This window comes from Grammomys surdaster, unplaced genomic scaffold (assembly GCF_004785775.1).
Source record: "Grammomys surdaster isolate TR1022 unplaced genomic scaffold, NIH_TR_1.0 188, whole genome shotgun sequence".
NCBI lineage: Eukaryota > Metazoa > Chordata > Mammalia > Rodentia > Muridae > Grammomys > Grammomys surdaster.
The window spans coordinates 9,859,852-9,881,415 of record NW_021604633.1 but is presented as its reverse complement, the minus strand read 5'-3'; the positions used below and the strand labels follow the sequence as shown (position 1 = coordinate 9,881,415).

At 37.5% G+C, this 21,564-nt stretch overlaps 1 protein-coding gene and 1 long non-coding RNA gene across 4 annotated transcripts in view; one reads left to right on the top strand and one right to left on the bottom strand.

Annotated features, from left to right (window-relative positions):
- The window catches only part of LOC114622346, a 29,010-nt gene extending 19,283 nt beyond the window's left edge, over positions 1–9,727 (top strand). Inside the window, exon 3 of the long non-coding RNA XR_003711583.1 lies at positions 5,381–9,727. This is a non-coding gene — a long non-coding RNA (uncharacterized LOC114622346). The remainder of the gene's footprint in view (positions 1–5,380) is intronic.
- Positions 7,632–21,564, bottom strand: part of Snx13 (sorting nexin 13) — a 94,739-nt gene continuing 80,806 nt past the window's right edge. For 2 of the 3 annotated variants that reach the window (XM_028768780.1, XM_028768781.1), the window contains exons 21-26: positions 20,282–20,443; positions 19,068–19,139; positions 16,168–16,313; positions 15,857–15,925; positions 14,025–14,137; positions 7,632–11,042 (exon numbers count right to left, since the gene is read on the bottom strand). In XM_028768780.1, coding sequence (XP_028624613.1) covers positions 10,795–11,042; positions 14,025–14,137; positions 15,857–15,925; positions 16,168–16,313; positions 19,068–19,139; positions 20,282–20,443 — 810 coding nt within the window. In that variant the 3' untranslated portion in view covers positions 7,632–10,794. The remainder of the gene's footprint in view (positions 11,043–14,024; positions 14,138–15,856; positions 15,926–16,167; positions 16,314–19,067; positions 19,140–20,281; positions 20,444–21,564) is intronic. The other variant, XM_028768782.1, reaches the window with a different exon arrangement.

Sequence of the window (21,564 nt, the reverse complement as noted above, 5' to 3'; positions counted from 1 at the left end):
TAACTCCTAGGGAAACACACACAGGGAGAATGGCCAGGTCAGGACAGCTAAGGACATCATGTCTGCCAAATGTCATGTGGCTGAAAGACTTAACAGCTATCCAAGATGTTCCCTGTCCCCCAGGGATCTGGTACAGCAATCCTGCTGGTGAGAATTCATTTTGGCCCCATTTCTGGGCAGCACAGCTCCGAGGTAACTGTCCTGTGACTAAGATTTTATAGTTTGGAAAAGTCTGTCCAAGACAATGCCCCCCATTATTTATTTATCTGGGCAATGTGATTTGGCAGACACTTCCTCACTTGCCTTAGGGATTTCTCTTGTAAGAGCATTCTAGTAACCTCTCTGAGAATAATGATTTTTGTCAGGGACCAGAGAATTCACTGTTAGCCTGGACAGTCTGACTACTCCATTGTCCTTTTACGATGCCTATTGCCCTATTGGGTGAAACAACTTATGTGAACTGTGACTAGCAGCCATAGTTAGGAAGGGACAGGGTCTCAGCATCTCAGCACAACTAATAAAGGCTTATCTTCCTCCGGAATTACAATTTCGGCAGAGGGGATTAGAAAATTCTTAAAAGTTGTTTTTTTTTTTTTTTTTTTTTTTTTTTTTTTTTGTCCAGCTCTGCTTTAGCATCTGAGGTTAGGAAACCCACACATACCTCTCTCTGTCCTAGCTACAGTTTACCACTGGAGGTAGGGAATACATGCAACCGTTTATCCCTGATCTGCTTACCATTTGAAGTTAGAGAGCCTGCCCACACTCAGCCTTAGCTCTGGAGTTGGCTACCTGAGGTTGGGAGTATACTCAGACTTCAGCCACCAATTTCTAGTCATCATTTGAGGTTTGGAAGTGCATTCTGATGCTGGCCCACATAGCACATGGCCCTACTAGCCCAGGGCATCAGCCAAGACACACAGTCCCACACCCAGTCTCCATTCATCTCTTGTTTCTCTCCCCAACTCTTCCTTATTTATATAAAACCCAACGTCTATGTGGCAGACCCCGGTAGTTCCTGGTTTTTGTTTGTATCCTCCATATCCCATTATCTTTCCTTGTCCTCTCCCAAAGTACACAGACTTGCCCATTCACAGGGTCTGTAGCGCAGCCTCCTGAAAGATGACTGCTTTTCACCCCTCTCTTCATCCACCATCAGTTACATTCCTGTGGCTCACTCCTTCCTTTTTGCTTTGCTTCTGCCATTGCCCCTCCCGTCTGCTGTGCCTCTAGTTCCTATCTAGCAAGTGAATACTATTTAATCTTTCTAGCAACTAGTACTAATTCTCTTTTCTAATTTTTTATTCATGGTCACAATAAATGATATTATATAATATATAATTATATATAACAATATAACTTTAGAAAATTAATTGGGAGTTGCTCTTTAAATGAGAATTTATACAATAATTTAGAAACCCTAGCCTGAGAATTTGTCAAAAAAACTGTATACGCAAGTCCAGAGACTTGTACATGAGTATTTATTCTGGTATCACCTGGTTTTATGCTAAGATGACAGCTAGTCTTATACTCCACAGGCTTAAACATAATCTAAACAAGACTTATCTTTATGTCTGATACCAGCTTTCCTTGTCAGCAAACAGGTCACTTGAAATTTAAATCAACTTTAAACTTGTGGCAAGAAATCAATCCCACAACCTTCTCAGGGGCTTTGAAAGTTCAATAGAGTGAATTCAGAATTCAGCAAGACACATTGCCTATGACTGTACTATTACTATAATGGAAACAATTAGGACCAACCGAAGAAAGAGGTGGTCTTAGAGGTTGTGCAACAGAGTTCCAGGGGACTTTCTGTGCTATCAGGTATGATGATGGGTGAAATACAGCAAAGCCCAAACAGAATCACATGTGCTAAGATTTTTCCATCACCAAACTGAAACCTAAGCTGTTGACCTTCATAGAGATGAGGAAATGACAGCTAAATCCAGTGAAGCCAACAAGATTCTCTTTATATCTTATAAAAATACCCAGCCCATTGCTTCTGCTCCAATCTCCCCCTCTGCTTTTTGTTGCCTATAAACCCTTCCTCTCTGCAGTCCACTGGCACTCCTTTGGAGTTTGCTGACAGGATGGTGCCTGGTTCACGGGTCATTCTAAAAAGGCAACTCAATCTTGGAATCTAAATTTGTTGATATCTTGTTCTTTGTATTCATTATGCACATTTAATGTGTTCTCCAATCATATAAGCATGCTGGTCTATCCAGACTTCTTATTGGAGTTTCATTCCCATGTCATAGTTGATTGGTCACTACTGAAGGTCAACCTTCATCTCTTTCATGGATGATCTTTCTGGAGAATAGCTCCATCCTAAGTCATCTCTTGATAATTTTTAATTTATTTATTTGCATTCCAAGAGTTCTTCACCTTATCCCCCTTTGCCTTTGCCTCTGAGAGGGATTAACAGGACACACTTGATATCCAGGAAAATTTAAAAAAATCATTACAAAAGTAGCAACTTCTTCAGTTATGACTACCAAAACTGTCTACTAAATACTAAGTCCTGTGGCAAGTACAAGATACTTCCTTTTGAGTTTTAGACCACAGAGAACTCAGTCTAACCCCACCACAACCACACACACACCAATATAAGTAGTTACTATTGTTGTAAGTTGCCCACTAGAACGAGATACAACCCTACTGCTTAAGATACCACATACTTTAGTCACAGAACATAGAGAAATCAAGCAGGAGCTGAGCTGGAAACTTGTCCCCTAGCTTTTATAGTGCTCAAAGGTGCTATTATACAGACTAATGGAAAAGTCATTAATGGTGTTAGGAAACTGTGAGCCCTGAAAATACAATATTAACCTGCCAGGAAAGATGTGCGTCCACTGGTGCAATAGTGGCCATGACTATTACAGGGGTAACCAATTGCTTCCTTGTAGGATTCCAGGCATGCTCCACAAGAGGGGATTCACACCTGGTACTGCTATCTCATCAAAACTCCATGAATGGCCGGGAAGGTCACAGGCCCTAGATGGAGCCTACTACTGTTATTTTCCTATATGAACATGTAAAACTGGCTTCTAAACACTTTTGTATTTACTGACAGATTGCTACTGCGCCCAGCCTTGGTTAGAGAAGTGCTTCTTGCAGTTGGCAGTGGTTATTGTATACACTTATTACTGGTGATACTGGGAGTGACTGTTCAGTGCTTAGACCTAAATGTGATATTTGTATTACCTCCTTCAAGGCTCAGGGAACATCACAGAAGAGGAGGCTGAAAATATTTAGGAGTCCAAGGATGAGAAAGGGTGCTATGAAAAGCTGTCTTCTCAACATGTCACAGCTTGCTACATTCATGAACTCACACCACCAGTGGTTACTTGTACAAGCCTTACAATGTGTACCCATCAATCCTATCATGGAGGCGGGGCTCACAAAGCCCCACCCAGCTCTTCTAAGGAGCTACAGGAAGGAAATGGTTACTAGGGAACTAGGATGTTCCTCACTGGAAGCTGTTGGTTAAGTAGTCCTTGCTCAGGAAAGTAAACCCCATCCATGGTCATCCAAGTGACCCCATTCAAATACAGTGAGTAATAAACAAGCCATGAGAGAAAAAGAGAAAGTTATCAAAAAGAGAAGGGGGGCTGACAGAGTAGGAAGGATAAGTGAGGTAATGATGGAAGGACATCTCAGATATATTATACATGTATTCAAGAAATGGCAGGTCTAGAGGTATTCTTAAATACTCTGTGGGGATAAAATATCTTCCAGCTTAGGAGAAAAACCACTGAATATATTTTTAAAAATATTATCAGAATCTTAAAATCCTTTGGGGATACAAACAACTTTCTTTTTCTTTTATTGGATATTTTATTTACATTTCAAATGTTATCCCCTTTCCTGGTTTCCCCTCCAAAAACCCCTAACCCATACCCTTTCCCCCTACTTCTGTGAGGTGCTCCCCGCCCATCCAGCCACTCCTGCCTCCCCACCCTGGCATTCCCCTACACTGGGGCATCAAGTCTTCATAGGACCAAGGGCCTTTCCTCCCACTGATGCCTGAAAAAGCCATCCTCTGCTACACATGCAGCTGGAGCATGTGTACTCTTTTGTTGGTGGTTTAGTCCTTGGGAGCTCTGGGGGGTCTGGTTGGTTGATATTGTTGATCTTCCTATGGGGTTGCAAACCCCTTCAGTTCTTTCAGTCCTTTCTCAAACTCCTCCATTGGGGACTCTGTTAGTTCAATGGTTAGCTGCGAGCATCCACATCTGTATTGGTCAGGCTCCGGCAGAGCCTCTTAGGAGACAGCTATAACAGGCTCCTGTCAGCAAGCACTTCTTGGCATCTGAAATAGTGTCTGAGTTTGGTGACTATATATGGGGTGGATCTCACCGTGGGGCAGTCTCTTTGAACCACTTAATCAGTGTTAGAATGTCAGTACTCAAATTGGGCTTTTCCATAGGAAAATAAAACCAAGTTTTACATGATTAGAAAGTTTAATATTGCTATTCACTTTAGAAAAACTGTCTATGGTTATTTTAAATAAAAATTATCAAACATATAATTTATCCAAATATTCTATTTATTATTACCTAAACTTCTTCAATATATACATCTCAAATTACAAACACTTTGCATTTTATTTTAAAACAGAATGGTATGGGCATTCTTCTTGCAGTTATGTGATAATATGTGTATCTTGACTTCCTGTAATCCAGCCTTTGAGACCATTACTTTACACCTTTTTCCCACCTACTTTTCTTTGCCAGAGTTGAGCTGCCAAGAATGCTTAGGCTAGCAAACTTTCCCACTCCTGTTTTTGCTGAGTATTAAAAATTTTTGGTTGTCTTTAAATTACAGCAATCCTACTTAGGGTAACTTGTTTATGTCAATTTGTCTCCATTAAATTTAAGATGACCTGCTGATTGTGGTGGTACACACTTGTAAGAGTGCTCAGAGGCTAGGAAGTGGGAGAGAGAGGCTGCCCGAATCACAGAGTGAGTCCATTGCAAATATTTCATGCTCATGTGATAGTTCTACCTAAGCCTTGAGTTGCCTGGAGATGCTGGTAAGTTTTGTGATGGACTGCTTCTGTATTTCAGTATTTACGTATATTTTGCTGGTTAACACTAAGCATCTGCGCATAATCTGGTTGTCCTTTCAATGGAACTTTTTCAATACTCAAGTCAAACTTCTCGATGTGCTACAGATTACTATGAAGTCACCAAGTTCCACATAAGCTGAAAGCACTCTCTCAAAGGTGCCAGCTCGTTCCAGATCACATATTCATTCTCACTGGAGAATAAACACTATAAAACCAGAGAAAACTGCCTCAAGTCTTCAAAACTACAGAAAACAAATTTCATTGCTTCCATAAGTCACTATATGTTTTTCCCCCATTACTCTATCTTTTCAGATCCGTTTTTGCACCTGATTGAGGCTGAGAGATGGTGAAGAGTCTATGCCAACTGCAAATACAAGGACTAAAATTACACGTGCGAAGACTACACTTCAAAGAACAAAAAACCAGCTTTTCATTTACATTCACAAATACATGCACACACACTCACATGCATGCATGCACATGCACGTGCGTGTACACTCGACTGTGCTTTGTACAACTGCCACCCATAGATCAAAGATTGAAGAACAAACTTACCAATTTGGTGTAGGTGACAGGTTTCTTCCTAGCAAGCACAAAGAATACTTCTCTTGATCGGATTTAAAAGCTCACAATACTTTGTAAATAAGCCAAACACAGACCATTTCGCCACTTACAGAAGAAACTGATAAAGGCTGAAAGACGAACACCTGAATCCTGCACGTGTGACCAGCTGTTGCCTGAGATATCAGGCCGAGGAACAACACAGACATGAGTGCTTGTTGGCAGATCAAGCTCCAAAGAATGGCTTCTAAATACTGCTTCTATCAATTGGGGGGAAAAAGCAGCTTTGCACTAATCAAAGCCAGAACCAAGTTTAGCAAGACCTAGAGTCTAAGGGGGACAGAAACCAGAGCCAGCACGGCACAGGATTCATCACTGGAAGTGACTGAATTGACCTGGGGGCCAATGAGGGGCATTTAGTAGTACCATCATGTGGCATCTCAGTAGGACTTCCACTTACCGAAAGAACTTTTGGGAAATGTGTTTTTAAATTCACCTTCATGTAAATCTTTTCTGCCATGTTTCTCTACTTGAGGGTGTAGATACTCCAACACTGAAAATTACAGCAAAGTAATTTTCAGGCTTTAGAAGGACTCAAAACAAAAAGGATACTAGATATTTGAAAGAAAAATGCCCTCTGTAAATGCCACTGTTACTTTGTAAAATAAGCAGCTAACCTAGGAAACAAATGATCAATTTTCTCATATAATTATTTGTCTCACACCTTCATGTGCCTTGAAAAACCTATTTTCTTTATGCCTGTGACACGGCTATCACCTGAAGGTAAGGAAAAATGCTTGCTTTTTCTGCCTTCACCCCACCCTACTTAAAGCAGGTTGGAATCCACTTACCTCTCTTAGGGAAACCACAAGCCTGCAGGTCTTCTCTCTTTGAGTAAAGACACTCCGTTTTGTTGTCATGATGGCTGTCACATGTAGAATACAGCACGAATCTGTGTTGAGAAGCCAGACCATCTAGGGCTGGTTGTTTTAGTGCTTCCCAGTTGTGAAACTTTGGAGAACCTGTTGGGAGCCAACTCCTAGCGGCTAACATCTTTGCAGCCATCTCAGGCCATATATCCTGACAAGAGACTTGTTTTCAACAGCCCACAACAGCTGAGCACACTCTGATAAACATCTTATTTTTCTCACATATCTTGTTTTGCTGTTTAGTGCCCTCAGCTGCAAGGGGCACGTGGTATCTACGCTGCAAGGCACGTGGCAAAGTGCCTTCGGCTGTGTTCCCCTGCCTGTCCACGAGGGCAGGGCACATGGTAAAGCATGTAAATACCCAGAATTTCCTTTCAATAAGAGACTTGATCAGACTCTGTCATGTCTCCATTCTTTGCATCTCTCGCCCCTCCATCCCCACTCTCTCTCTTGCTAGACCCTGACCCGCGGACTGGAGCAGCAGAACCGGCTGTTAGACAGTGGCCCCCGAACGTGGGGCAGAACGGGTGGTTACAAGAACCAAGTCCCATCTATAAACTGGAGTAAGCTAAATAGTCCTGAAAGCTCTTGAGGCTGCTGAGACCATCAGTGAACTGTTCACTCTGGTCATCTTTATTAGAAATGCATTAGAAATTAGAGAGCAGTTTCTGGATGTAGACCAAGAAAGCTATACATATTTTGACCAACCAAGCATATTACTGAATGTCAAATCAACAGTCTTTTAGAACAGAACATGTCTAAAATAACAGCCAAAATGTGAATTGCAAATGATATAAAATAAAACTTGCTAAGTTCTAGATCTTTGTCTTTCAGAAAAATCACCATATAATTTTATGTGACAATAAAATATAAAGTTTCTTTAAGATTTTGATAGCCAGTGGTTTTACCACATAAAAGAAAAAAATAAGCTAGTTTTAATTATTCTGTAGCTCATCTATAATCTTGGAACTTGACTGCTCAAATTCTAAATTGAAATGAAAAGTACTCAGAGACTATAAAAACAAGACTAGCGAGCAAGCATTTTTAAAAATAATACATATTGCCAAGTAAACTCAACAGAATCGTTTAATACTTTATTAGTATTTTCTAACAGACAGAACGTAACACAAACCAAATAAAAATTTTAATTTCTGTAGTTAATAAAAATAACTGACATTCTGATTCTTTCCCCTTGGTTAGAGAAGGAGAGCATTGATAGAGAGCGGTTAGGCACGATTGACACTTATGTACAATGATATGCACAAGGTAATTTGTAACAATTAAAATCCTAAAATGTGCTCTTTAGTTTTCCCTTATAACACAGGAGCCATGCTCCCATAAGCAAAAGTATTCTACTAAGAAAAGAATTTTACAAGGAGTGACAAAAAGACTTTTAAAACAAGTCCTTAATTAAGGTGCAGCAACAACAGAATGAAGTTGTTGGGTTAAGAAGACAGTTAAATTGGATTTCAAAACATTAAAAATGTAGTTATTTTACAATTACTCAAATAAACATGCATTAAATGAAAATATTGCACAAAATTAAAACTGTAGATTGTAAAATTTATGTTGTTCTTAATTTCTTTTTTTAAAAAATGGTACACTTTCATTGCACTTAACGATTTTTTCCCCAAACACCTGCAGCAAACTTATAGTGATCAAACTGTTATATTCAATAAATTTTTTTTGTTTTAAATTAAGGCTAACAAAGTGCATCCACTGGTCAATGGCACAACTGTTTCCAGCAACTACATGGAACACTCGGATTATAGAAAATACTCATCTAAGTGCTACGTTTAAGTCACACAATCAAACTGTAGGTGAATAAGCTATGATGGTTTCTTTGCAGTTTTACACTACCTGAAAAAAATATCAGAAAACCCAAAAGAATGATTAATTTTGATGGTTCTTGCCTAAAGGCACCACTGACTTAAAAGCACTCAGCAGAAGACATACAGCCTCTTTGTGTATATGTTCATATGTGCAACAAATGCACAAAATATAGTAACTTTATTAAACGTAGAACACTGTCCTTTGCTTATGGGTTAAATACTCTACACAGCTGGACCAAGCCTAGGTTATCTGTAGCTATAGCACGGCCACACTCTTCGTTGTAAAACACAGCCGTGCACAGACACGTGGCCATTTGACATTTCAGCTCCAGAAATATAAATGCTTCTCAACAAAAATTCCCTTAAAAAAAACATTTACTCAAATAGTTTTGTTTTTGCTCTTTGTTTGGTTTTGGTGTGACTGCAGTTGTCTTGCAGGGCTGTGAGAAGATCTGCAGTTTATACGACCTCTTTTTCCCCTGGTTGACAGTTTTCTCACTTTATATAGAAACACTTTTCACATGTACACACTAGGCTCTTGCAAGAATCCTTCTGTATACACTTAAATGTATTCATGTAAAAATATAATTGAAACAGGAGGCTATGTATGAAATTATTGCACTTGTGGCCATGCTGATGCTTTCTACACACTTGATGCATCCAATTTTAAGCCTGGGGCCAATGAAGGGCCAGCAGGGCAGGGGCAGGAGTACAGGAAATGGTTCTTCTGCCAGAGAAACAATCTTTCCTCACTTGCAAGTTTCGAAAAGGGGTTTTACTTATGTAATTCTGAAAGACATGCAACACATGCTGACTATGTGCATACTACACATATGCACACAGCACTGAGCATCATAAAGCTTTCCAGGAAGGCTTCCCTCTTAGTATTAGGCTTCACTGGTTAAGAAGAATCTGAGTGACAGCAAGACTAAATCCTATTCCAATCTTCTGGATTATCAATACTCTGTCCCTTTACAATAAGCACCCAAACATTCTTTAAATATCAGGATACTGGCTCAGTGGTCTGAAAAGTAGTTTCACTATTTTAAGGTTTTAGTGTTAAATATTTTTAAAACAAAAAGAGCTGATATATCTAAACCCTTAGTCATTGGAAGTATTTAAAAGTACAGAAATCCTGCATATATGGGATATGAAGACTTCCTAATGGACAAAATGGAGAGAACACTAGGAAATGCAAAGGCTTCACAACTGGAAAAGGTATTTTGTTTCACTGATATAAAATATTAGGGCGTTAAATGTATACACCAAAGGGTTTTGTGTACTAGCTTTATTTAGAATTTTACATTATGCGAAATATAAATAAAAGCATATTTTTAAAAATAGTACAGTTCTGTTTTCATTATTTATTTTCATATATGTACACACAGTAGAATTAGGCATTTGTATGTTTACATAGGACTATAAGCTCATTAATTCTTTGATTTGCTATATTGGTAGTTACCTAAGGCATGTCTAGATCATACGATTTAAAGTTATCATATGGTAACTTTCAATAGAGTACTGTTTTAATTTCCAATTTTTAGAAGGACAATGTATTTGGCAGTTCTTACAATAAATAATTTCCCTTCTATATAATCAGTAATGTTAAAAGATTAAAAAAACTTTGAACTCATAAGAGAGCTACCACATGCTTCTTCTGCACAGAATGCCAAAGGAGAAGTGGAGAGTTGAGAACCATAAGAGCAAAGCCCAGCCCTTACAGCACATAAAAAAGAAAATCAATGAACATTTCTATCAATGAATAATAAGTCCAATCAAATTCTGGGTTTGATTGGTTTTATTTTATAGTGCTTTCTTTACACAAGACTGTAATTTGGGAAGGGCTATTTCCTACACTAAGGGCATTATTTCTATCACTTTGCCCAGGCCACTTTGAAACAATTGAACAATTGTTCTAAAGATCACTCACCTGCTAACCCACATGATAGCAAAATGCTGACGACCCACAAGATCCTTGAGTGAAACAAATCTCTCCAATTATCCACTGCGGTCTACAGCTACTACAGTAGTTAGTTAAGTTACCCATGACCCATTGTTTTGTGCTTCCCTCACTCTCACACACGCTCTCTGGCACTCTGGCACTGGGAGAGAATGCTCATTAGTTTGGAACAGAAGAGACCAACTCCATTCTTGAATGAGACGGGGCAGTATCCTCTCAGTGTTGCAAATTATGCACCAAATCATGTAAGACACAGGAATCTCTCTTGGTAGTGGCTGGATTACAGATGAGAATGAGAAGAACCAGTCTTACGGATGTACTAGTACTCTGTTTTGAGACATGGAAAGACTGGTGTAGACACAGCGGTATGTGAGTCACACCCCAGAAGATCTGTCCACACCATGAGTCCTGGACAAAATGAACACCAGCTTCACAAGATGAGTGTCACCTTTTCTGTAAAGAAGGCGCTTGAGTACTTTGAAGTTTTTGTTTATATTTCTGCATTTGCTTTGACCTTGAATGAAGTTTGTTGAAAAGTTCACGAAATTTATACTGTGGAAATAAGGTTTCTAAAAAGCCTTCTAAGAAGACATACACCATTCTCCTATTTAACTGGTTGTGCTGAAACATTTCAAAAACACGAAGAATACCTTTCCGTGTTGTCTCAGCTCCAATAATGTGCTTCAGTTCATCTGAATGAAGTAGAGAAAAATACAAATATTCATTCCTCAGAAGAAGGAAATAAATACCTAAATTATGATCATAAATAAAGAATCTAAAGCATACAGCAGAGTAACTCATAAATAGTAGGTATACAGTTAACAAGCTCTGTCTAACTGGGTCTTAAAGCCTACCTAAAAATATATATATAAAATACAGCACAAGAAAGTTAGGAGCCATACTCCTAGGTTACAGATTACAGTCACAGTTCTCTCTCTTAAATCCCACTTTCTTTTCCTCACTACTGGATGAAGATTTCTAATTACCAATATCTTTATAGTTGGACAGATTTGTAAGACTAGTAAGATGCAGAAGCAATGACTGCAGCTGATTTTGTTACGTTGGCAGGCTGGGGATAGATACAAGGAAATTAAGGATTATCCCCAGTCACCAGAACATCAATAACCAAACGGGAAGTACTGAAAAAATGGTAGAACTGAGGTAAAGAAATCTGGCTGAAGTTTAGAATGCCTATTAAAGAAAGTAAACAATAGAGACATTGTCCAGACTGTTAGGGCAAGCTAGTGTGGTGCTTACATTGACAAACCAAATTATCATAGAGAGAACTATTTTGTTGTTAGAAAGAAAGAGCAAAATGTATAAGTTTACAGATATAAAATGTATAGTATTAAATAAGCAAGGCCACAGAGAGAAAAAAATCTCGTTCTCCCTCATATCTGGAACCGACTCAATAATATAAACAAAGGAACATGTCTATACTGTGAGACATGTTAAACAGTAAAGGCTAAATACCAGATGAGGAGCAGCTGAAAGCAGGCAATGTACATAAATTATGAAGGGTGATATACAGCTAAATGTTTGTCTAGTTCTAATTCTGTTGTGGAGTTTTCATTTTTTGGTGGTAAACAAATACAAAAAATTATATTCAATAGTGAAAGAACAATTATTCTAACTGTATAGAAAGTCACTGAAGTGTATAGATTCTGGATCTGGTTAATTTTGATGTATGTATTATATTTATTTGCAAATTTTTAATAACAAAAATTTTAAAAGTGTAAAAACTTGCACCTTCCAAAAAGTCATCATTTAAGCAGCGATACACTATAATTCAGCAAAAATATATGAGCCTACTACCAAGCACAGGATTAAGTATATATACAGTCACAGTTCTCATTCACATCAACCTCTGTAGGCCTTCTTCCCAGCAAGAGCTCCTCTGGCAATTCTTTCTGTAGCTGGAACTCACGCGAGGCAACGTTTCCCTCCTACTGCATTACTTTTTTCTTTAGAACTGATCACTAGCATATTAAGTTTTACTTGCTTGTTTTGTTTTTTGTTCCCTCTAAAATAATATAAGCTTTAGGAAAGTAGAGCAACGTGCGGGAATGTCTAGCACACAGCTCTATACTTTTCAAGTAAGCAGCCCCCGCTGACTCCAGAGTTCCTGCAGCTGTGCTGGGCCACAGTGTAATCTTCTTTATTATAAAGGTATATGAGAAAATAGTCTAGGTCATGGTTTCTGAAGTTTTCTAAAGTGTCATTTCTATATGGCTCCAAATTTAACCACATATGGGGAGAAAGTAACAGCAATGTGGCAGGTTTCTAATGCTCACAGCTAACCATTAAGAGGATCAAGGGGTTCCCAATGGAGGAGTGAGAGAAGACTGAAGGAGCTGAAAGGGTTTGGGTCCCATGGGAAGACCAATAATATCAACCAACCAGAGCTCCCAGAGTCTAAACCACCAGCCTGGGAGCACATAGGGAGGGACCCATGGCTCCAGCTATATGTAGAGGAGGATGTCCTTGTTGGACATAGGTGGGAAAGGAGGTCCTTGGTCCCATGAAGGTTGGACACTGAGTATGGGGAAATTATAAGGTGGGGAGGTAGAAGTGGGAGGGGGCACATCCTCATGGAAGCAGGAGGAAGGGGGATGGGATAGAGAGTTCCTGGGTGGGGGAAAAATGGGGTAAGGGTATAACATCTGAAATATAAAAAAAAAAAATGTTCAATAAAAAAAAAACCAAAAACAAAAAAGATAGAAAACTAGACACTGAAAATCTAATTTTAAGTTAGAAGAGAAGTCAGGCATATTGGCTTATGCTCACATCTATTATCCCAGAACTTGGGAGGTTAAAGTAAGACTGCACTGAGTCTAGACCAGCATGGGCTACACATGAGTATCAGAGCGCAGTCTCAGCTATAGCATGAGACACCATCTCAAAAATGATAAGAAAGAGAAGAAAAGAAACCGAGTAAAATTGTAAGAAAATGGGTAACAGATAAAAAAGCTTAAAAACTCGTCTTGTCCACTCTCTACATCCACAATTAACACAGAGGGATGTATCTAGGCACTGGTGAATAGTTACGTGCTTTTAAGATATCTGGGATCCAGTGACAAAAGTACCCTCACCATCTCCTAGCCACAAAAGCCCATTGGTCACAGGCTCTCTTTCTCGGAGGAAAAAAAAAGACAAATAAATCTATATTAATGACAGGAAGGAAGGAAGGAAGGAAGGAAGGAAGGAAGGAAGGAAGGAAGGAAGGAAAAGAGAGAGACAGAGATAGAAAGAGAGAGAGAGAAGAAAATAAGGTTGTCCCCTAAAGGATGACCTATGTGGTTCCAGGTCATATTCATATTTCTATTAGCTCATTCATCTGTCATGTTTTCTTTACATAATTCTCAATTAATATTTTAAGGCAGTAGAGTAGGTTTTAATCATCCAAAGATGAATCAGAATCCTGCTACTCACTAACTACAAATCTTGGGTAGGGGACTTTGAGCCTGAAAGTTAAAATAGTGACTTGTTTCAAAGGACTTGTTAGGAGGATTTGTTAGAATACATGAAAAACACCTACATAGCCCTTGGTAGATAATAAACCATCATTTGGTGGTCATTATAATAATAAAAATGAGCTAAATTAGCATAGTATCAATGTCAAAAGTCAGAAGAAACACAAATAAATCAAACTTTAATCAAATGTGTTCACTCACCTGGCATAATTGCAAATAATTTTGTTTTTCCTGCAATTCTTGTTCTCATTCGAATAGCCTTATCTCTGCATGGAACTGTCTCTGCTAAAATGCCATTGGGCCAAAATGCATCTCTATTTAAGAAAATGAAACAATGTTAGTGAGCAGTTTCATTTGTCTAATGATACTAGTTGATGACAAACTGCTAAAAAAAATAAAATATTAAACCAGAGACAACATTTCTAAAATTTCATTTAGACAAATAACAAACAGCATCCAACAGCAGGGTTCAATTTAGGGGTGAAGGAATATATACACAAAAAGTAGCAGATAAATTCTGCCCCTTGTACTTCACAAATACTAGTAAAATGGGATTATATGGATCAGCACATGATGGGCATTTAAACTTAAAAGTGGGACCTGTTAAGTGAATATCTTACCCAAATCTACTCATAGCACCCTGAAAGTGAACAGCCTAGCATCTTAACAGCTCTTCTCTCTTGGCTATGCCATTCCATTCTCATCCTATCTAACTCAGCCAGCCAAGAATCTCTAGTTGATGTCTACAGTGTATCACACACAATCAATTCATTCTCCTGGACTCCGATCCTGCTTCTTATGGGTTGGTTCACAGGTACCTGTACTCAACAGGTTTGGAGGAATAAGACTCTATAGGCCATGAGAGTTGTTCAACCTGTTGACAGGGACATCAGATGTGCTAAGCCCCTCCCATTGCTATCTGGGCCACTGGTTGGACATGCTTGCAGAGAAATTATCTTAACATGCCCTAGAAACACTTTGGGTATCAGGAAATAAAACCACCTATTGTGCAGACTTTCTACCTGTTAAACCAACCCAATCATCTCTGGAGAAAGAATCCACGGAGGGGTAAACTTTGCAGTTGAGTCCAGTCTACAGTCAAGGCTGAGAACCACTGAAACAGAATTCAACTGCCCTAACTGAAATGAACAGGCCAGAGCAGCTAGTCCAACTTTTGGAAACAATGGAGTCTAAAAGGGAGAAACTTTGCTTCTGAGCATAAATCGAATTCCCTTCTTCCTGTCACCAGAGTCTTTGGGCAAACTGTTTTTCTTCTGCAACCCTCTGCTGCCTCCCAACCAAATGAAGACAAGCTGCTTACCTGAAGAAAAGGATAGAAGGTTAGAAAGCACATGGAGCTCAAGGAGAAGCAACTTAGAACAACAGACAGCTGCTTTCTCGCTCCTTCCTGACAGCCAGAGTACAACATCAGGAGGTCCTATGCATGCTTATCTTCACATTTACAAATGGAGTTTACTTCTCGTTGACTAGCTGTGCTTCAACTTCTGATCCTCTTGCCTCAATTCCAAACCTCACCACGCCCAGCTTTCTAATACTGCCAATAATTTCAAAGAGATTCTATGGAATAAAAATCTAGCCCATCATTTTAGAAATGTTTCCTTTGTGCCTTTGCTAATCTAAAAAAAAAAAAAAAGAAAGAATAGTCCTACAGAACAAATGGGTATGTATTTGTAATTACCATGTGTGTACATGCACAGTGTATATATCTGTGTGTGGGGATTGGGTACATGGGCCACAGGGTATGCATGGAGGTCAGAGGATAACTGCATAGGGGTTGATTCTCTCCTTCCATCTTTAGGTGGATTCTGGGATCAAACTCGGGTTGCAAGGTTCATGTGCCAAGTGACTTTACCATCTGAAGTTTCTCAACAGCCCCAAATCCTTATGATTCTCATAAGTCTTTGCTCATCACACCCAATGTTAACCAACAAAGGCCATTAGGTAATAGTTGAATGGGGACAGCAAGGCTAAAGTCTGCACTACATGGAAGAAGTGACTGTCGGTAGACATACCTGAAACGTTTCACCGAGTCAGCTACTTGTTCCGGTGACGTCATCCAGTCAACATGGTCAACTATTTTTCTGAAAGTAAAGGATTTTGAATGAGTAAGCTTAAAGTCTGTAAGGCAAGTAAAACTGACACACGTTTCACAGAGTAACACTTTCATTTGAAGACAAACTGAAATCTAATGATCAAGAAGAGATCTAATGATCTTTAAAAGCCCGGAGAAAAAAAGTCCATAATCAAGGCCTAGCAAGTCATTTTCAGAATTAAAGTCTACTCATCAGCGGGCTCAAAGCAGAGGGGCAGGAGACACAGTTACCTGTTAATAGTATCACCATACGTAGCTCTAATAAGCTGCTGGAGTAAGTTCTTGATATTCCTTCTCAGCCACTGGTTTCTCTCTTTTAAGTCAAACACCTCATCCATTAGAAGCAGCATCACCCTTAGTGGAATATTGTCATCCACCTGAAAGAAAGAAGAAAAAAGACAATATGTGACACTACAGCCTCCAAAAGCTCACATTACATAGTAATTCAGTAAAAGGTATTTCTAACAGCTACTTTTTAGGGGATCTAAAATGTTACAATCCTACAATGTAAATTCTTAGGCTGTAGTTTTAAAAAAGCTTCTCAAGTTGATTCCTGATAAGTCTTATAGAAATATGACTTAGGTCTAACTTAGCAGTCTCGTAATGAAATGCTAAAATTGAGAATTATTTTCTGGTAATATTTTTTTCATTTGAATAAAATTATTTGGCCGGGTGGTGGAGGTGCATGTCTTTATTCCCCCCACTCAGGAGGCGGAGGCAGAATTCAAGGCCACCCTGGTCTACAGAACAAGTGCCAGGGCAGCCAGGGATACACAGAGAAACTCTATCTCAAAAAAAAGAATAAAAAATCCTTGTTATCTATAGTTAACAGATGAAACAATGAAAAATGATTTGCTTAATTAAGATGTTTATGTATGTAACATATATATATAAAACTTTTCAGAAAAATAAGCTAAATTACAACCCAGTAAATAATTAAACTAACATATTAAAGTATGTATTTTTATGAAAATTGTTATGCTTTAATTGGTATAATTAATATTATGTTATTAATGTTAGCATACTTGGTAAGTGGGTAGAGTTAGTTAGTAAATGACTAGAAACTTAAACTAATTTAATAAGTACTAATTTAATTAGTACATTTAATTATATTCAGCATACAAACTAATAAACTAATATACTTTATATGGGCTTTTCATCTCATATTGCTGTGTCTGGGTACTTTCTGTCTTACTGGTCTTCTGTGGTTTCCAATTTTGTGTTTTTATGATTTGGGGGTTTTGCGCATGTGTATCTTTCTTGAATATTTTCTTGTTTTAAAAATGGTTTTCTGTTTGTTTTCTAATGAATAGGGAAGTGGGTTGTGGAGTTGAGTGAGTGCGGATTTGGGGAGGACCTGGGACAAGTTGGGGAAGGGAAACTCTGAATATATTATATGCAAGGTTTTTATCAATTAAAAAAAGAGAAAATAAATTAAAATACTTTAACTGTGAAAGCCTTCAGTCAATGATACACAAAATAATAGAAAAAAAGCTAGAATGCTTTTATGTGAAAAATTATGCATACGTCAATAAATAATAGTTACTGATTTAGAACTATATATAAAACTGATCATTTTATAATTTTCGATAGTTTAATGCTCACTTCCTAATTAATGCTGTAACTGAAAAGATGAGAAATGGTATGGATTTTTAATTTTTCACAACTATGTTCTAAACATTTGATTAATATTTATGCCATGAATTGGACAGTTTATAACTTAAACAGTCCAGAGGAAAGAGGGACTCATTTCATTACTGTGATAAAATGAATACTGCTCAATTATCTGATAAAATAACATCAGCTTAATGATACAAGATATTAAAAGAAAAATAACTATAAAATCCAAAGTGAAAGATGTTTCAGATATTATACATTAAACTCATGAAGTATCCTAAAATGATCTTCAAGAAGGAAAATATACACATATACGAAACTTTATTATTAACAAATCTATCTGGAAACTGAAAATAGAAAATTATAAATTAAAGATAAATCTGATTTAAGAGCCCAGAGCCCAGAAACAGATTCAAAAGCATTCAAGAACAGAAGCATACATATATGGTAAGGGAAAAAAAAACCCAGCAAATGTGGAAAACAGACTTTTAGTATATAGAGCTTAACTCTTCCTCAATCTACACATATAATTAATCACAGATGAAGTGCAAATTTAAATGTTGCCATGGCAAAGAAAGAAGAATTGTAAAGAAAAACACAGGGCAACAAATAGAGTTACAAAAGCAACAGACAGCAGAGGGAGGGAGATATTTCAGAAATACATAATATATATCATATACGATACCTCATACTCATATTATATTCAGCACCCAAATTAATAAAACACACAAAAAACAAACACAGGTGAGTCAATAGAAAAATGAGGAAAAAACTTAGATACCCACAAGATATGACATTGAATGGCTATCATATATGAATCTACAGAGATATAAATATTGACTCTAGCCAGGATGTAGAATATTAATGCTCATATTGTGTTAGTAATAATAAAAGTGGTACAGTTTTGGAAAATTATTTAGTAGCACATACTACAACTCAATATATATTATTACATATATATATATAAATATATATTGTAATATATATATATGTATTCTGACTCTTAAGTAGAAAAATATATATTTTTTCATTTTTATGATATGAATAAAAATATTCAGAGTCTGTGCATAATTCAATATACAAGTTTATAAGACTAAATAGAAATATGGCAAAGACACAAGAATTGAGAAAGAACTACTAAATAACAGCATAAAGACTACCATAAGGTTAAACAACAACAAAACAACAGAAGTAAAGAGTATATACTTTACAGTTTTATTTAAAAGTAGAAACTGTAAAACCAGGATAAAAATTAGGAGAGCAGTAAATCCATGGTGGAGGAGAAGGCTATGATAGCAAGGGAGAATGGTGGTTTCTAGGGCCCTGCTAACTGTTCCTTTGTATGTTTGTTTAAAATGTTGAAGTCAAGAACATGTGCAGTGTGTACCAATTTACCATGTTTAACATAATATGGAAATCTGAATGAATGAAACATACGCACATTTATTAAAATAACCTGCCAAAAATGATTTGAATTACAGCATAAATAAAATTAAAGAATAACATCAACTCACATTATCATCAAGCTGAGCTGAGACTCGACAATGTTCAGGATCTGAATCAGTCTTCGTAATTAAAGGAGGTACCTAGACATTTAAAAAAGAAGGTGAACACAGCAACACTGCAAAATATCCTAACACCATCATAACCCAAAACAAGCATCAGAATTTGATTTGATTATTGGTGCAATGTGTTAACAAAGCTTAATGTTCTATATTCTGAACTTAGCACACCCAGGAGACAGAACTCCAATCTTCTTTTAAAATCTCTTAAAAGTAAGTTAGTTAGTTTGAGCAATTAACTATTATTTGATAAGGGGAAGAAGGAAAGAAAAACTAGAATCAGCTGAAACCCCCTGCAACACAGGAAAAGCTGCTATGACCATGTATGGCCTGGGAAAGTCAATGGCGTCTCTGGGCCGGGTCACATGAGTGACCATCAGTGCTGACAGACACATCAATGTTTCACGTTCACAGTTACAGCTAAGGACAAGCAGCCCTGAAAGGATAATGGTGGACGAAAAAGGAACTGCCTCTACACACAAGAAAATCTGCCTTCAGTAAATCTGTCTGTGCCATTCAGACTCAGATGAAATTAGCTATGACACTCTTCTATAACTCAAGTTTTAGGTTTATGGTTTATCATTTACAGCTTTGATGGCATCCTTGCAAAGAAAAAAAAAGACTATGTCAAAATTCTTTTACAAGTGTAAGTTGGAAATGCAACAAATGTACTTAGTCCAATCCCATTATCAAGAAATCAAATAAAACTGCTTCCCAGAAACTTCTACACCACCCAAAGGTATGCACACTAAGGAAAGGTGGAAACACTGGTCAGGTGAAAGACTTCTTACTTTGATGTCATGAGCCTTTACTGTTTGAATAAGGAGAAATTAGGCTTTATATTTCAGTATATGTTAACTATAACTCATTTGCAAATATAATTTATTTGCATAAGAATCTATACTATTAAAGAATCAAAATAGCCTAGTGCAATAAACTGATAAAAAATATTAACCTTGCTAATTTTAAATATGTATTGTAAATGAATTTGTAAAATTCTACTGATGAATGAAAGGATTTTTAGTATCAGTTTCTGACATAAATTTGTCCTTTTCAACTTTTCTTTTTTATGAATATAAGTCTGAAAATTCTGGAGAAGAAGCTCACTATATCTTAGGTGACATAAAAACAATTTGCTTTAGAGGCCACTGGAGATGTCTTTTTACCTTAAAAAATGACTGCTTTATGTCTTGCCCTAATCTCTCTGACATTCTGCCCACGTTGTCCGACATTTTTGTCACTCCTTCTGCCAAGCTATCAGGAAGGGATTTAACTGCATTTGAAACATTCCTCATAGAGTTGCGAAGTGGATTTACAAAAGTGTCCATCTAAAGTGAAAAAGAAGTTATACTCAGATCAGTTCCAGAACTCAGAAGCCTAAGAGAACACAGAGTGCAACCATGAGAAGATAAAATGATTTTTCCAGTCAATAACATGCCATTCTCTTAAAAACAAACACAGCAAAAAACTGTTGACATGGTATACATTAAAACACATCTTAATACACACATAGACAACTTTAAAATTTGACTGAGGAAGATACTATTAGGTTAGGAATATAAGCCTTCACTGTTTGCTTATTTAATTCTGAATACCTTCCCAAACAAAACTTGATACAAACAGAATTAACTATTCTATATTTTCACCATAATCCAAAGAAATGGTGAGACATTTGCCAGAACATGAGACATCTGCCAAAAAGCGACAGAAGACAATGGTACTTAGAAAGAAAGAGAAGTTTGCTACAAACTTCAGTCAGCAAAGTGAAGCGTAGAGCCATAAGCCTTTTGACATTAGACATAGACCTAGAGTTACAAAAGGCAGTTTTCCTGCTGGATTGTGGATGTGCCTTGGTCCAGTATTGCCTCACTATGCCCCTAATCCTCTCTCTTGGAATGCTAATGTACATTCTGTGAAATTGTATGTTGGAAGTATGTTACTTGCTTTTGATTTTTACAGAGGGTTACAGTAAAGAGATTAGAGACTTAGAACAGACTTTGGACTTTGTGCTGCAGGGCTATGGGGACTATTAAGCAGACTAAATGCATTCTGCATTATGTATGGCCAAAAGCCTATGGGAGACAGTGGTAATACTCTTGACAACTTGGTCACCAGTTGGTGGAACTGTCTGGGAAGGATTAGGAACTATGGACTGAAAGGTAGAGAAAATTTCAACTCTCAAATATATCATAATATTCACTAAGGAGAACTCCACAAGCATAGGGACATGTTTTGAGGTTTAAAAAGAGTTACATCATTAAGTGTGCTATCTGCCACCTACTTGCAGATCAGGATATAAGCTCTCAGCTCCTGATGTCATGAACTCTAGCCCCCTGAAACCACACGCCACAAATAAACTCTTTCAAATAAAAGTTGCCTTGGTCATGGTGTTTTGTCACAATAGAAAAGTAACTGAGACAGACAACCAATAAAGCAGATATGCTTTATG